The following is an 18,419-nucleotide window of genomic DNA, read 5'->3' as shown; positions in this document are numbered from 1 at the left end:
CGACTTTTAAGAAGAAAATTCAAACAAATGAATATTATATTTTAATTCCAAAAATAATATTAATAATCGAGAGAGAACAAAGATAAACCAGACTTTAGAAATAAAAATACTCACGCATCAGAACTGTGAGGAACAAATACGTATCGCTTTATCAGTAATAATAGCTATTAATAACGGTGTAATTTAAATTTTTTAAACTGTACAACGAGTCAAACACCACGTTTTAAACTGGCTTAGGTGAATGAAAATAGTTTTTTCTAGAACAATTAATTATTAAAAGTATAAATATAAAAAAATACATTTTATGTCTATTAAATTATAGTTGATCATATTTGGATGTTATTAGTTATTTGATGGTATTTTTGAATTACATGCGATCGAGTGCTCATAAGGATTATATAATTAACAACATGACATTTGTGGATTAATTCATTTTTTTTTTTTATGATTTAGATTTTCTGTAAAACATTTACTAATCTCCCAATTCCATAACTTATATCATTTTAATTAATTGATGTTTAGACCAATGTTTTCAAAACCGGACCGGACCGGCCGGTTGAACCGGTTATTTGGATATTTGTTTAATTTTCATCTTAAAAATTAAGTAAAAACTATGAAAACATAAATAATCAATATTTTACTATTTTATTTATTATATAAAATAAATAAAATATTAATTTTATTGATCCGGTTCGACCGTTCGGTTGAACCGGTTGAACCGGTTGAACCATTTTTTAAGACTTGACCGGTTCGATTAACGGTCCGGTTATAAAAACACTGGTTTAGACAATCCAAATTTAGATGAGGTAAGTACTTGTAGAAAGCAAAAAAAAACTGAAAGAAAAGAAAAACAATTCAAATAAGCGAATAGAGGTCAAAGTTTGGGAAAATTTTGATCATAAAGATAAATCACAAAAACTCGTATAAGATGGTTTTACGAATCAATTTGTAATACCGATATTCTATTTGACTCACTTATAAGAAAATATTATTTTATATTATAAATATGAGTATGATTGACTCGTTTTATGAATAAATATGTGAGTCTTCTGTGAGACGGTCTCATGATCTTATTATGTTAGTAGTGAGTCTTATGATGTTAAAAATAAATTAATATATGACCTTACAAAGAAAATTAAATGTATGACGTAAAGAGTAATGTTTTTGTCATAAATCGGGTCCGATTAGATATTAGTCTTACAAATTTGATCTGATCAACAATCTTATAAGAATTTTTATGTAAGTTAAATAATCCTACGAAATCTTAATTAATAGTTTATTTTTACATAACAAACCTTTAAAAATATGTGAATTTCTCCACATTAAATCTTAAATGGCTCATTTAAGTAAATAATTAATTAAAATAACAAGTTTTCTAATTTACTATGATTTTCGTAATACCAACCAAGGAAACACCTAAGTTTAATAATGTATTATATTAACTTGTGAATTAATATCTTGAAAATCAATAATCCCCACATGCCAAGCCTCAAAAATTATGCATAATATTTCAAAAACAGAGAAACGCCAAACGAATCTCTCTCCAAAAGCAATTAATCTTAGTCTATGATTTTTTTTGATAATAGGATCCCAAATGCTCTCCAACTCCTTTCTCATATTTTCATACAGACACGCTTCTTCATCTGTGTGTTCATCCAACCACTTTATAGCAAACTTGATCTTGCCTTCTAGTTTTTTGGCTTCAGGATTTAGTGATTTGGAAGGATATTTTCTGATCATAGCTCTGGTGCCGTAGACATAATTTTCCAGAGAATTCATCTCCTCGAATTTCTTTTTATGCTCCTCATCATCTAACTTCATTCTCTCGGCTTCCTCCAACAATCTGTCAATCTCATCCTCGGACAGCATGCCTTTGACATTGCTGATTGTGATGCTGTTTTTCTTACCAGTTTTTTTCTCTCGAGCAGTCACAGTTAAGATACCGTCAGCATCAATATCAAAGCATATATTTATTTTTGGGATGCCCCTCGGTGCAGGAGGAATGCCAGACAAAACAAATGAACCCAATAGAATATTGTCACTTGTTCTAGGCCTTTCACCCTCGTACACTTGCAAATTTCCATCAGTTTGGTCATCGTAGTGAGTAGTCACTTGTGTTTTCTTTTTAGTAGGAACAGTGGTGTTTCTTGGAACAACTACGAGCATTTTATCATGTACAAGGCACAACCCAAGAGACAGAGGTGTAACATCCCACAGTTCCAGGTCTTTAATCTCATAATTACCGTGTCCAGTCAAAACAGCTGCCTGAACCGCTGCACCATAAGCTACGGCCTCATCAGGGTGAATGCTTTTGCATAATTCCTTACCATCAAAGAAATTTTGAAGTAATTGTTGCACTTTTGGAATTCTAGTGGATCCACCAACAAGCACAACATCATGGATACTTTTCTTGTCCATCTTGGCATCATTCAAACACTTCTCCACGTGGCCAATGCATTCCTCAAACAAGGCCATGTTGAGTTCCTCAAATTTGGCCCGTGATATTTTGGATTCAAAATCGATTCCGTTGTACAAACAATCAAGTCCAATAGTTGTGTGTGCCATAAAAGACAGATTCCTCTTTGCCCTCTCACAAGCTGTTCTCAACCTTCTCAATGCTCGTGGGTTGTCTCTTATATCCTTTTTGTTCTTTCTCTTGAATTCTTCAACAAAATACTTCACCATTATGTTGTCAAAATCCTCTCCTCCAAGGTGGCTGTCGCCCGCAGTTGACTTAACCTTGATGGTACTCTTCACCATTGTGAGAAGAGAAACATCAAAAGTGCCACCACCAAGGTCAAAGATAAGGACATTCTTTTCACCACTAATCTTTTGGTTGAGACTATAAGCAATGGCTGCAGCAGTTGGTTCGACAATGACACGCAATACATTGAACCCGGAAATAATTCCGGCATCTCTAGTCGCTCGCCGTTGGGAATCATTGAAATAGGCAGGTACTGTAATAACTGCATTTTTTACTGTAGATCCAAGATAGGCTTCTGCAATCTCCTTCATCTTGGTGAGTACCATTGAAGATATCTCTTCAGCAGCAAATTGTTTCTCTTCACCTTTGTAGGTTACCACAATCATGGGCTTATCATGGCTACCTGAAATGACCTTAAATGGCCAAAGCATCAAATCTTTCTGGACCAAAGGCTCGTGGAATCTCCTGCCGATCAATCTCTTTGCATCTGCCGAATAAATTATATTGTAGAAGCATTACACATTTACGGACCATATGAATAAGACTATGTTCCACAACAGTTTTTTGTTCAATGAAAAATCCTACAGTTTCCAAATTGTAGATTATCATTAGTATACGCATGAATACAAGCAGAGGGATTATCCAAGCATATCTTAATGATTATGGTAGCTTACAAACTACATAATGCCAAGATTGGGGAAATTAGTTAAATAACCTCAATCAATTCGTTTTTTTAAATGACATCCTGAAGTGTATTTGAAATAGACTTCAGGAGTCATTTTCTTAAAAAAAATAGTGGATCGAGGTTAAAAAATAAAACACTCCTGCCAAGATTGAGATTTAGGTCCAGGACTCCAAAATAATTGTCACATAATCACATATTTCACTCCAGAAGCCTTTCAAATCACATCCGATCATGCTGAACTCAAAACTCGAGAGTTTTCTACAGAAAAGAAAGCGCGAAACATTGGTAGCAACCAAATTGGACACATATTATAAATTCTGCCGATTGAGTTTTAGCGGAGGAGAAAGAAAAATAGAGATAACAAAATCAGAATACAAATGCATCATCATGATATTTCCCAAAAACATATATAAGTACCATATATTAATCTAGACGAAACCCACAAAAACAGCACCAATTGACAAGGTTAATGAATGAAGAAAGTGGGAATCTTGATGCCTCACCAAAAACAGTGTTAGTGGGGTTAAAGGCGACGACATTCTTGGCAGCATCGCCTATGAGACGTTCGGTTTCATTGAACGCTACATAAGAAGGCGTAACCCGGTTCCCCTGATCGTTGGGTATAATCTCCACTATATCGTTCCTCCACACAGCCACGCATGAATAAGTGGTGCCCAAATCGATTCCGATCGCCGGCCCTTCGCTTTCTCCAGCCATGGCAAATCAAGTGAACAGCTTTGAGTAACTTAATCGAGAACTTGTTTACAGAGTGTATGGCCAGAAGATTAAAAAATAAAATTGGGAAGCTGGATTTGCAAAAACATCTGTTGGTATTCACGCTGAATTCGACTGAGTTAGGCAAACCAAAGGCGGGAAATGACTTTCTTGAAATTGGGAACAATTTTTGAACATCAAAATTTAAAAAAGTCCTCTTAAAATGGTGTAATAACTTTTTTTAGTCAATTAATTTGTCTCATGTTGATTTTGACACACTAAATATTGGTTTTTAGTGCATTTGATTTTTTTTGGCTTTTAATTATAATCTGCTGAAAGATTGACGTGATGCGAAAAATACCGATGAGTACTAAAAATTGTTGACATATCAAATATAATGTCAGTAATCGAATCAAAATAGTCGAAAATTAAAATTAAATTTGAATAATTAATGAAAAAAACCCAAAATAGACTATGATCCAAATACATCAAATGACAACAGTTTTTTGTTCAGCAAGAAATCCTAAGTTACACAAATAATACGCCATCATTAGCATATACATCAAGACAAACAGAAGCATTACCCATTTGCAGAAACATTAACTACAGAAAACAAATAGCACTACTTTGTTCTATTCACCAATACACATATACTATAGCACCTGCAGATTGTGCTTCAGTGGAGGGAAAAAAAATACATATCAAGACTCACAAAATTGAGTCGTGAGACCGTTTCAAATGAGATATTTTGAATTTTATTCAAATTTAAATGCAAAAATAACAGAAACATTCTGGTTCAGTCTCAAATATTTCAACTCCTGTCTTTTATTCTCAAAGACATGAGCTTCTCCAGCTTCGTGCTCTTCCAACCACTGTATAGCAGATTTGATCTCATCTTCTACATTTTTCGTGAGATAAATGTTATTTAAAATTCATTATCAAATCTTTCTACGAGACAAATACATCAATCCAACGGCTATCTTATATTTGACACAACAATGCTTGTTACCAACATGAAAATTATATTGTGACAAAGCATCTGATATACTAAATTAGTAGTTTAAATTTTTTCATTTAAAACAACTAATTAACTAAACATCAATGGCAAACTATACATTCAACAAAAAGTGAATTTGAATCGCGCCAAAATTCACAATAAATTTAAAGCATCAATTTTCAGAATCTAAGCAAATACAATACTTTATTTAAGTTACTTTTATAATGATTTTTCGTTCATATTTTGTTGTTACAAAAGCTTTTCTCACGTAAAAAAGAAAAGAAAAAGTTCAAATCACACCAAATGAATCTCTCTCAATCATAAGCTATAATTTTGTAATAATAGGCTCCCAAACACTTTCCAACTCCTTTCTTTTATCTTCAAGCACAGATCTTTCTGCATCTTTGTGCTCATCCAACCACTGCATAGCAGATTCGATCTCGCTCTCTGTTATCTTGGCATCGGTAAGCTTTCTTATCACAGCTCTAGCTTTGTAAACATAATCGTCCAAAGAATGTTTTGCCTCAAATCTCTTTTTATGCTCCTCATCCTCCAACTTCAATCTCTTGGCTTCTTCCAACATCCTCTCAATCTCATCTTGAGACAACATGCCTTGAACCTTGCTGATAGTGATTCCATTTGTACTACCAGTTGCCTTATCTTCAGCCGTCACGTTCAAGATTCCATTAACATCAATATCAAAGCACACCTTTAAGTCTGGGACGCCACTTGGAGCAGGAGAAATGCCAGACAAAACAAATCTACCCAACAAAATGTTGTCGCTTGCTCTAGGCCTTTCACCCTCGTACAATGGGAATGCCACACTAGTTTGGTTATCATCGCCGGTGGTGAACATTTTTTCCTTCCTTGTAGGAATTGTGGTGTTCCTAGGGACTACTACACTCATTTTTACGCCATCAACACGCACACCAAGAGAGAGAGGGGTGACATCCCACAACACCAGATTTCGAATCTCGACAGTACCTTGGCCAGTCAAAATTGCCGCTTGAATTGCTGCCCCATGGGCTACAGCTTCATCGGGGTGAATACTTTTGCATAGCTCCTTACCATCAAAGAAATCTTGAAGTAATTGTTGAACCTTCGGAATTCTAGTGGATCCACCAACAAGAACCACATCGTCGATGCTTTCCTTGTCCATCTCAGCATCCTTCAAACATTTCTCAACATGGACAATGCATTCTTCAAACAAGTCAATGTTTAGCTCCTCAAATTTGGCACGTGTTATTTTAGAGTTGAAATCGATTCCTTCATACAAACAATCAATCCCAATAGTTGTATGTACCATAGAAGACAATTCCCTCTTTGCCCTCTCGCAAGCCTTCTTCAGCCTTCTCAATGCTCGGGGGTTGTTGTTTATGTCTGCTTTGTGCTTCCTCGCGAACTCTTGAACAAAATGGTTCAACATTCTATTGTCAAAATCCTCTCCTCCGAGGTGAGTGTTGCCAGCAGTTGACTTAACCTTAAAGGTTCTCTTCACCATTGTGAGAAGAGAAACATCAAAAGTGCCGCCACCGAGGTCGAAAATAAGCACATTCTTTTCCTCGGAGCTACTAGACATTTTGTCAAGACCATAGGCAATGGCGGCAGCAGTTGGTTCAACAAGGATTCGCAAGACGTTGAGCCCAGAAATGACTCCGGCGTCTTTGGTTGCGCGCCTCTGGGAATCATTGAAGTATGCAGGTACGGTTATAACAGCATTTTTAACAGTAGATCCAAGAAAATCTTCTGCAGTCTCCTTCATCTTGGTCAGAACCATTGAAGAAATTTCTTCAGCAGCATATCGCTTCTCTTCACCTCTGTGGGTAACCACAATCACTGGCTTATCATTTTCACCACAAATAACCTTGAATGGCCATAGCATCACATCTTCCTGGACCAATGGGTCGCTGAATCTCCTACCGATCAATCTTTTAGCATCTATAAAGTAAGTCATATTCATAGAAGCATTACACTATCAGAGACCATATCGATGAAGAAGACTGTCTTAAACAGTTTTTTCTTCACTAACAAATTCTACACTTTCCAAATTCTACAATTTCATTACTACACACATCCAAATCAACAGAAGAGTTATTCGATCATATCTTTAGATTATGATAGTTTATAAACAAGAAACTTGGACCAACAATTTAATCAACACACATATACTTTAGCATATGCAGATTGAGTTTTAATGAGGAAAAAGAAATACAACTAAGAACATTAGAATCCAAACGTATCATCTACATGCAACAAAAAGGTGATTGAATGAAATAATTGGTTATCATGTATAATGTCTCACCAAAAACAGTGTTACTGGGGTTAATGGCGACTACGTTCTTGGCAGCATCGCCGATGAGACGTTCGGTTTCATTGAAAGTTACATAAGAAGGTGTGATCCGGTTGCCTTGATCATTGGGTATGATCTCGACACGATCACGTTGCCACACCGCCACGCATGAATAAGTGGTACCCAAATCGATTCCAATCGCCGGTCCTTCATCATTTCCAGCCATGGTCTAACTATACTATGAGCACACTAGGAGTTAACAATTTATAAACAAGTTGAACTCAAAGTCGATGGTTTTGTTTAGTAAGGGGAATCAGCTAATCCAAAACTCATAATTTTTAATTAACACTAATATACAAATATTTTATGATAATTAAGTGAACAGAAATTAAATACCAAGTGAAGTCTAGGTCTTATTATATACACAAACACACAAATTGTCATATTTTTATTGCTATTCTAGCAAAGATAATTATTGTTTTTCAACATTTAACTCTGATTAAATAACATGTTTAATTGTAAAATATGTCTTAAATGTATCGTGCATATCAGTAAATTAGATACAAGACGCTATTCTCACGATTTAAGAGAAAATTATGTTATTATATATAATTTAAAATTTTAATATATGATAATATAATTTCCAAAGCTTTATATGTTTGAATGCTTCTTACATGAACGAATTGGTCATATTAAAAAAGAAAAGGCTAATGAATTGAATTAAATTATTAAATTAATATGATTTTGGTGTGTATTGAAGTCAACTCTGTCCAGCCATACTCGACCTTGAAGTTCCATTATTTATTTAATTGTTGCAAATTGTACATTAATTAAATTATTTCATTTATTAGTTCTTTTATTTTGTATTCTGCACTACATAGTGTGATAATATATACATACTACATATATAATTGCTAGCTTATATAATTTCCAAAACTGTACTTCATTTGGTGTATTTTTGTTTTTGAGTTATTACATAATTTGAACTATTCTTCATTCTTTTCTTTTTGTGATGCTAAGATTAACAAGAAATAATGTGGGGACCCGAACGCTAATTCATTCCTTAATCGTCTTTAGGAATATTTCAAACAATTATAATAAACAGGGTCTAAATTTTTTTTTTATTATAAAGCGGAAACGTAATGTAATTAAATTCAAATTACATATTAAACATAACATACAATTATTATATGATCTACAATAATTCAACTAGGTTCAACTACATATCAGTCTTGAATCTTAAGTTGCTTCTGAAGCCCGGATCTCCACGCTATCTAGTCCAACCTCGTTCTCTTCTTGACCCTGATCATATCCCACCTGTTGCCATGCACACATACAAACAAGACAACAGCCAGATAACTCCGGTGAGAACTATATTCCCAGTATAAATCATGTATACATGCAATTATATAAACAATATAAAAGCATATAACAAACAATTCCAACATGTATCAAAATCAGAACATGAATCAATACTATACTAAATCATGTTCTAAACATGTACCCTAATCAGGAACATAATCAATATCAAGAATAACTCATATTCTAAACATGTACCAATTTCAGGAACATAAAGGAACATGAACCATATTCAGGAACATAAATCAACATCAATAAATATAAATCAATATAATTGTCACTCAGACTCGTGACTCTACGTTTTAGACTAAACTCAATCCTAGCCTAGGGATCCCGATTTCCAGATGTGGTGTTCCTATATCGAATTCCGTAATAGAAGAAATTCCGATTCTATTTACTTGATATAACCAAATATGATATTCCTATATCGAATTCCGTAATAGAAAGAATTCCAATTCTATTTACTCGATATAACCAAACATCCGGTGCCCTGACCTAACCGTCATGGACTATGGCCAGATAGCCAATATCCTATCTTGTGACATCGTGCAATGTGCCTGTGGCGATCCTGCCACTATCAGGCACCTCTGTCCCAAGATTCCTATACTATCTTGTGACATCGTGCAATGTGCCCGTGGCGATCCCACCACTATCGGGCACTTCTGTCACAAGATTACTCGACTAATACATGCTTTCTATAATTCAAGAGAACAAGTACATCAGTCAATCAATGCCATAAAGTACAGTATGTGATTTAGGGAAACTCGAGTCAAACCTCACTCGAGCTGTGCAATCCCAACTCAACATTAATTTATACCTCTTTCTTTTCGCTCAGAAGAAGAAGAAGAAGTCCCGACTCTATCTCGGTCCATTCCCAATCTGGTAATAACAATACCGAACAGATATAATATCAATAAACAACTCAATTCAGAACCTGTTCTGATCAATACTCAAATCAAAACACATAATCTGATCAATGTCAATTGAGATACAATCTAATCCATATCAACGATATAATCGAAATCACTATTGAATCTGATCAATATCAATTAACTGATGTTTCGACGGTATAACAATACAGTCTATGTCACGCCCCGAGACGGGGGTTGGTTGACACCGGCGTTGCCCTCAAATTTACATTCGAAAACAACAAGCCTCAGAAGTACGAAATTCAGAAACCAGTCTTTTTATTCATAATGCGAAATAATTCATTGTCTGATACAAACTCGAATCACTAATGTTTTACAGCAGAAATGTAAAACAGACAAAACATTGCTTCTACAGATGCAGCGGAAAACATAATTTAAACTGATAATAAAGGTCTTCTTCACCAGCCCCAGAACTGGATCTGCTCTTCTTCTTCTAACATTTCTTCAGTGCTCTTATCTGAGATGGGTTTGGTGGGTGAGTGATATGATTGTCACTCAGTAAGCAGGGGCGGGAATAACTCCCAGTTTTCGAAATTATTTTCATACAGAAACAGTAATTCGAAAATATACAGAAATCTTATTTTCATAACGGAAATCAGTATTCAGTATTCCGAAATCAGTAATCAGTATTCAGGAATCAGTAATCAGTATTCGGAAATCAGAATATAACAAGTAAGCACTGAGCACGTTCGTGAATTTCATGGCTAAACTGATATCAGTCCCCTATATGTTCTCTCCTCTAAGGGGTGAGGCCAGTAATCAGTAATCAGTAATGTTCAGAATATATATTCCTACCATTAGTTCACTAAGTTTCAGTGCTTCAAAATCAGATATCAGGAATCAAGAATATACTTTGCTTTAAAACAGAAATCATCAAACAGTTTTCAAGATATTGAAACATAAGCCCACTTACCGTAATTTGCTGGAGAGTTCGGTTGAAGCCTGGAAATAGTCTTGCTCTCGCTACTGGTTTCTACTGCCCGAAAATAAGCACTCTCTTATCTCAAATATTCAAGTGATCACTCAAGATTTGTGTAACACCAATTCCAGAGACTTGAGGTGTTATTTATAGGCCACAATCTGATTGTTAGGCTCTCTATTAATGGCCATAATCTGCCATTAACAATATTTATTCCGTGTTAAATGCTTCAGTTACAAGTCATGGCTGAATTGGTAACTGTCTGCTGGAATTTCGTGCTGCTGCTGTTGGATTCTGTCTGCTGGAAAAATACATGTCTGCTGAAAAAATACCAGCTTCTGAAAATATTATCTTCTGCTGGAAATTTTGCATTGCTACTGAAATGCTTTTGCTGGAAATTCGGGTTCTCACAAACTTGATGAGCATCTCCTCCTCCTCCTCCTCTCGAAATATTTTCTTACAACCGACTCACCATATCTTGATTGTGTCCAAAATATACTATGATCATATGTAATTTCGAATAACGTCGGTTATCATATTTTGATTGTATCAAAAATAGTATTTTGATGATAATTTGGTAAGATGAATGCTATATATGTTAAGAGTTACACAATGTTACTGTTCTATATTATATATCGATTGTCTTTTGTCAATGTAATTATGCATTTGTATTTTTATATTTAAAGTTTTTTAGTTGATTGTGCGTTTATTTGGCAAATTATCCAAATTATAAGTTATGATTGTTACATGCATGGTCAGTTTTAATGAACATGTCGTAACAATTTTCTTTGTTTTTAATGAGGTAAGAAGGTGACGAAGCTCTTCCAACCTAACTCTCAAATTAGGGAAAATGTGTGCTTGAGTTTTATAAAGTGAAAGTCATATTAGTATTTGAATTTATTTTGACATGGTTATTATAAGTGAGTGAGTCTCATGTGAGACCGTCTCACGGATCATAATCTGTGAGACGGGTCAACCCTACCCATATTCACAATAAAAAGTAATACTCTTAGCATAAAAAGTGATACTTTTTCATGGATGACCCAAATAAGAGATCCGTCTCACAAATAAGACCCGTGAGACCGTCTCACACAAGTTTTTGCCATTATTAAGTGAAACGATGTTCTTACTTTTAGCCTAAAATTAGTTAATATTTAAAATTCTAATTTTTGGTGAAATTGATTTCCGTTGATTTCAAAGTGTACAATTGTTGGAATGATGATGGTTGATGTACAATAATTATTGTAGTGCCCAAATTCGGTACACGTATAACTCATGCATTATTTAAATTGTTAAATATTTTATTTAAGTTTTGGGTTTTTTTTAAAACTAATTTAAAATTTAAAATTAATTTCAAAACTAATTTGAAAAAAAAGTATTGCAATCCGCGCTTACGAAGCGCGGACGTTGCTCACGTGAAGATAAATTGTTAGCAGATTAATTTATATAGCTTGCATCTCTAATGTATTGAGACCAAAGAATGAAACAACGTCTGTATGTATCATGTTTGAAATTATAATCTCTAATTTATTGAGCATGAGGTTTTCTACATCCATCTATCCCTTCATCATCTACTACTAAATTAAAAAAATCGATTAATCCCTGAACCCGTTCTTATCTTGCCACATTAATATTTTTGAAACGGGGATGAAAAGTTGATCATCGTGGTTTCGGGTTCGAGGATTTTCCGAATAAGAAAAAGCGGGAATTGGGGCAGGGCGGGGAGAGGGTGGGGATGGAATTCGGGGACGGGGATGGGGATGGCAAACTCGCCCCCACCCCCGCCCACGTCCCGTCCCATTGCCATCCCTAGATAGAATAGTTTAGATATTTCTATAAATTTCAACGTCTTTCTAGATTGTTCCAGAAGCTTCTAGACCCAAACTTTTTCACAATATTCTAGATCTTTCCACATAGTCTTAGAATTACCAAGTCTTGTCCACTATGTCCTATGCGAACCTAACATTCATGAGCTGTACACAATGTTTTAGTTACCTAGAACATTCAAGTCCTTCATCCTTCTCAAAAGAATGCGAGATTAGCCACTCAAGAAGGTTCCGGGACACAAAACCTCGACAGCTAAATTTGCCAAAATCTTTTAAGTCAATTGATATAAATTCTAAAAAAAATGAAGCAACAAAATATCAGTCAATATTTCAAAATGAGAGAAAAAAAAATTATCTTTTCTTTTTATTTATCTTATGTGAATTTTAATGTGTGTAATATAAGATTTATTCTTATCACATGAGTCACATCGAAAAACATCGGTACTAAATAAGCAATATTAAGTAGATTTATTGGCTTCAGCCCCAAAAAAAATCCAAGTAATTAGATGAAACCAAACTTTGACAAATTACACGATTAAAATATAAAATATTCTGAGTTATATAGACTAAGAAAACAAAATTGGTTGTTGATGACTTCGTGTAATTAAGTTTTTTAGTCAAGCTAGTCTATTTGCATTTACAATAAAGACCAATTTTAAATCTCTTTTTAAATTTTCAGAGCTAACTTAATAATATATTAATATAAAGACTCTACCTTGTATGGTCATTTACTAGTTTGTGAGTATGATATATTTATATACAAAACTAAATTTTAACAATGTAATAAACCAAAACTCAAATTTTATTAGGTTAGTAGGCCAAAATTATCGATATAATATAATGAATATATTTAAATTATAAATATTATTATTCAAAAATTATTATATCAAAATATTTATGTCATTTAAGATAACACCCAAATGATAATGATAATATTTTGTTGTTAAATTGACTTATTTATCTTGGTTAAGTAGAACTGCTATTAATAAAAGAATAGAGAAAATATTTAAAAAATCATATATTATTTAATTTATCAAAATTTTAAACAATAAATAAACATTTTTCAAAAATTAAAATTTTTTGTCGTTTAATAGATGAATAAATTTTGATTAAAAAAATAATTATTTTTTGGACATGTTAAAAATATTTATGTTAAATTTCTATTAAGATACATATTTTAAAGTTATATTAAGATACATAATAATAATAACAATTTACGGACACTCTTTTAAAACATTGAAAAACATAATAATATATAAAAACTTTTATATTTTATTTAGTATGATAAAGAATAGTAAACATAATAAAATACTAGTTACTTTGCACACGCTATACGTGTGTATAATCTTTTTAATCATTATCGATAGACTAAAGTGAAATTTGACAAATTATGGAGGGACTAAATTGATATTTGAATTGTTGAAATAAAAAAATAAAAATAAAAGTGTGTTGAAATTTGGAAAAAAAATTTAAAAAGGTAAAATTAATATCATATAAAGGTAAAATTGGAAGATTGTTTGTTGAAATTGAAAAAAATAACAAAAATGTAATATTGTATCATATAAAGGTAAAATTAGAAGAAAAAGATGGTGTCCTCTCTAGGTAGTTATTATCATATCCTCACACTTAATAATATAGTATAGATATAAAAGTTACACACAACTTAAAACCATAATCGAAATTAAATAGAATGATATAAGCGAGGTAAATATTTAAATGTAATTTATAATTTCAAGTAACATCAAATTTGTGGGGACCCGGACGCTAATCGAGTTCTTAATCATCATTGGGACTAATTAATCAATTATAAACAGGGTCTAATTTTTTTTTTTAAAATGCGGAACGTAGTGAAATCAAACCATATATACATATCAGTATATAAAATACAAGTCCTGTATCACAAACATTTATTCAAACTAGGGTTTGACAACTACTATCAAGTGTTCAACCCTATCTCTAGTCCAAGTCCGGTGCCACCACTCTAATCACGAACTCTCCTCATCTCCTGGACCCTGATCCTGTCCCACCTGTTGTCATGTACACATACAGACAAGACAACAGCCGGATAAACCAGTGAGAATATACTCCCAGTATAAATCAACGAAACATGCAATCATATAAACAATATAAAGCACGTAATCAGGTAATAGATATATGTAACAAAGTCTGAAACATAATCAATATCAAACTGTCGACAATACTCGTAGCTACATCATTAGACTAGACTCAATCCTAGTCTAGGGATCCCGATTCCAGAAGTTGGCATGCGTATATCGACTAGCAGTAATAGAAAAGACTCCAGTTCTATCCACGCCAATATGGTATCGATCAACAGTAATAGAAAAGACTCCAGTTCTATTCACATCGATATGGTATCGATTACCAGTAATAGAGGAAGCTATTATTCTATCCACATCAATATAGTACCGATTAACAGTAATAGAAGCAACTCTAATTCTATCCACATCGATATGACATCGATTAACAGTAATAGAAGAGCTACTAATCTATCCACATCGATACAATACTGATTAACAGTAATAGAAAAAGCCACCATCCTATCCACATCGATAGCCAAACATCCAGTGACAGTCTTTGGCACAACCGCCAATACACCATCTTATGACATCGTGCAATGTGCCCGTGGTGATCCCACCACTAACGGCACTTCTGTCATAAGATTACTCTTCTAATACCTGTAATCTATAACTCAAGAAAACAAGTATATCAATCAATCAATGCAAATATCAATGCAATAAAGTAAAGTATGTGATTTAGGGAAACCCAAGTCTAAACCGACTCAAGTCCATCTCCCAATACCACATTGACTTATACCTTTCTTTCGTCGGTTTCTGGCTCAGTCGAAGTCCTGAACTCACAATCTGTCTGGCAATGACAATACCAATAATCTCATATCAATATGCTATTCAAATCAATAACAATCTGATCCATCTGGATTTATTTCAAAATCAACAGTATAACGGTACAAACTCAGTATTCCCGTCAATACAACATCACCAGATAATAGTTACAATCCATAACCCATATCCAATACATTCTATAATCAGTCCATAATCCGAATCTGTCCGGTATAAATCCATATACCCCAGAAATTCACAACAATTCCATAATCGATCCGTTTCTTAATCTGACTTCGATTCTATGACGTCTAACATATCAAGAACATCATATATGAATCCTATTCAAATTTGACAATAGCATACTTTCAAAGCATGTCAAAACGTAGCAAAACTTACGTCAAGTTGTAGCCTATGTTGATAGGAACACGGTACCGAAGTAGGATTACGATTTGGACGGACGGATATTGCACGGTAGAATTTTGAATCATACGAAGCTAACTTTCCCCTCAATTCACTTCTTCTCTCTGAATACTGAAGGAGACTTACGCTTTGTTCTATATATCATGCATGAGATGCTACGTGTCTCCTCGAAATTCCGCGCAAATCCTCTCGCGCATATGCGCGTACCTTGTTCGCGCATATGCGCGAGACCCTTGTCTCTGCGCGTGAGCTGCACCTCACCTCGCGCATATGCGCGAGGCAAATGCATCTCGAGGCACCCTACTGCCTCATTCGCGCATATGCGCGCATTCACCCGCGCATATGCGCGAAGCCCACTGCCTGCTGCGCGCATATGTGCGCATTGGTTCGCGCATGTGCGTGGGGCTCCTCACACCTACACACACACTTTTCACACGTACTTGTATTGCGTGTCCCGATTAATCCTTTCATAATCATATCAATTATAATTCAATAATTACAGATTATTAGGATTAAATTTCCGGGCATTACATTTCTCCCCTCCTAAGATACGATTTCGTCCTCGAAATCACAAGTATTCAATCAATCATATCATTAAGAAGGAATGTAATCCAAACCGAATAAAATTACATCAGTGAAATAATGCTGGGAATTCCTGTCTCATATCAGATTCAGTCTCCCACGTAGCTTCTTCCACGCCATGACGAGTCCATTGAACTTTCACAAGAGGAATCGTCTTTGTTCTGAGCTGTTTTTCTTTCCGATCGACAATCCGAATCGGTTTCTCGACATAACTCAATGTCTCGTCCAGCTCGGTCTCGTCTGGCTGAATAACGTGATAATCATCAGGGAGATATTTCCGCAGCATAGATACATGGAAAACATCATGTATTCCGGATAATGAAGGCGGCAAAGCGAGTCGATAGGCACAATCTCCTACCTTTTCGAGAATCTCATATGGACCGACGTATCGTGGAGACAACTTCCCTTTCTTACCAAATCTGACAATACCTCTGAAAGATGAAATTTTTAAGAATACTCGGTCTCCAGCCTCAAATACCAACGGTCGTCGTCTGATGTTGGCATATTTGGCTTGTCTGTCCTGAGCTGCCTTCATTTTCTTCTGAATCAGCTTTATCTTCTCGGTCATATCTCTGATCATGTCAGGTCAAGTCTCAGGAACTTCATAGATATCATCCCAATAAAGCGGGGATCTGCATTTCTTTCCGTACAACGCTTCGAATGGAGCCATCTCAATACTCGTTTGATAGCTATTGTTGTACGAAAATTCACAAAGTGGCAATGCATCTTGCCAATTAGTGCTAAAATCAAGCACTACAGCTCTCAACATATCTTCCAATGTCTGAATCGTCCGCTCTGACTATCCATCAGTCTGAGGATGATATGCGGTACTCAGATGTAACTTCGTACCTAGAGCCTGCTGTAAACTCTGCCAGAAGTGCGAAGTGAATCGAGGATCACGATCTGAAACAATCGATTTCGGCACTCCGTGCAGTCTAACCATTTCTTTGACATAGATATCAGCCATCTGATCATATCTGTAGATCATTTTGTATGGAATAAAACATGCAGATTTGGTCAATCGATCAATCACGACCCAAATCGCATCATAACCTCTGGAGGATCTCGGTAACTGCGTCACAAAATCCATGGAAATGTGGTCCTATTTCCATTCAGGAATGGACAAACTCTGTAACAATCCTCCTGGTTTCTTCCTTTCAGCTTTCACCTGTTGGCAGTTTAGACACTTGGCTACAAATTCAGTAACATCAGATTTCATTTGTTTCCACCAATACTGTGTCTTCAAATCATTATACATTTTCCTGCCACCAGGATGAATGCTAAAACGACTGTTGTGCGCTTCTGTCAATACTCGTTGTCTCAAATCCGAAACATTTGGCACAACTAGACAATTATTCACATACAAAACACCGTCACAAACTCGATATTCCGATTGATGACCAACTCTGACCATTGCAATCGAATTCTGTACGTTCTGATCATTTTTCTGTGCCTCTTTGATTCTCAATATCAATTCTGGTTCAACTTGAATCGTATATAATCTCAGAGGCTGACAATCTGTTTCAAAAGCTAATCCAGACAAACAGCAGTCTTTTATCAAATTCGAGACACCTAAAGTCGATAAGGATAGTGCACATACCTTTCGACTCAGCGCATCTGCTGCTGCGTTGGATTTTTCCTGGATAGTATTTAATCTCACAATCAAAGTCTTTCAATAAATCCAACCATCACCGCTGTCTCATATTCAGCTCTGATTGCGAAAACAGATATTTCAAGCTCTTGTGATCAGAATATATCTCAAATTTCTCACCGTACAAATAATGCCGTCATATCTTCAAGGCAAAGACTATGGCTGCCAATTCAAGATCATGAATTGGATAACGAGATTCATGGGGTTTCAGCTGTCTCGAGGCATAAGCAATCACATGCCCCCGCTGCATCAATACACAACCCAATCCTCGGTGAGATGCATCGCAATAAACGACAAATCCACCAGTACCTGTAGGAATCGTCAACACAGGCGCACTGGTTAATCTCTTCTTCAATTCCTGAAAACTGGTCTCACATTCCTCAGACCAGACAAATGGAGCATTCTTCTGAGTCAACTGTGTAATCGGCTTGCCAATACTCAAAAAATCCTTAATAAATCGACGATAATATCCTGCCAAACCC

General features: G+C 35.0%; 2 protein-coding genes across 2 annotated transcripts; both read right to left on the bottom strand.

Moving 5' to 3' along the window:
* Positions 1-1,422: 1,422 nt before the first annotated feature.
* LOC140806879 (heat shock 70 kDa protein 18-like) lies at positions 1,423-4,259 on the bottom strand. The gene is made up of 2 exons (XM_073163398.1): positions 3,893-4,259; positions 1,423-3,191 (listed from the first exon to the last, which is right to left on the bottom strand). The coding sequence occupies exons 1-2, from the start codon at positions 4,104-4,106 to the stop codon at positions 1,423-1,425; spliced, it is 1,983 nt and encodes a 660-aa protein (XP_073019499.1). The 5' UTR covers positions 4,107-4,259.
* Positions 4,260-5,159: 900 nt separating this feature from the next.
* On the bottom strand, positions 5,160-7,651 carry LOC140808358 (heat shock cognate 70 kDa protein-like). The gene is made up of 2 exons (XM_073165458.1): positions 7,403-7,651; positions 5,160-7,038 (listed from the first exon to the last, which is right to left on the bottom strand). The coding sequence occupies exons 1-2, from the start codon at positions 7,614-7,616 to the stop codon at positions 5,426-5,428; spliced, it is 1,827 nt and encodes a 608-aa protein (XP_073021559.1). The 5' UTR covers positions 7,617-7,651; the 3' UTR covers positions 5,160-5,425.
* Positions 7,652-18,419: the final 10,768 nt, after the last annotated feature.

This window comes from Primulina eburnea, chromosome 12, assembly GCF_022965805.1.
Source record: "Primulina eburnea isolate SZY01 chromosome 12, ASM2296580v1, whole genome shotgun sequence".
In the NCBI taxonomy this organism is placed as follows: domain Eukaryota; kingdom Viridiplantae; phylum Streptophyta; class Magnoliopsida; order Lamiales; family Gesneriaceae; genus Primulina; species Primulina eburnea.
This window is presented reverse-complemented; position numbering and strand designations above follow the sequence as displayed.

Excerpts from the sequence above, each read along its gene's own strand:
- LOC140808358 (XM_073165458.1), bottom strand. The coding sequence starts at position 7,616 with ATGGCTGGAAATGATGAAGGACCGGCGATTGGAATCGATTTGGGTACC. Across the intron at positions 7,039-7,402 it reads CCCCAGTAACACTGTTTTTG|ATGCTAAAAGATTGATCGGT; the intron begins GTGAGACATTAT and ends CTTACTTTATAG.
- LOC140806879 (XM_073163398.1), bottom strand. The coding sequence starts at position 4,106 with ATGGCTGGAGAAAGCGAAGGGCCGGCGATCGGAATCGATTTGGGCACC. Across the intron at positions 3,192-3,892 it reads CCCCACTAACACTGTTTTTG|ATGCAAAGAGATTGATCGGC; the intron begins GTGAGGCATCAA and ends TTTATTCGGCAG.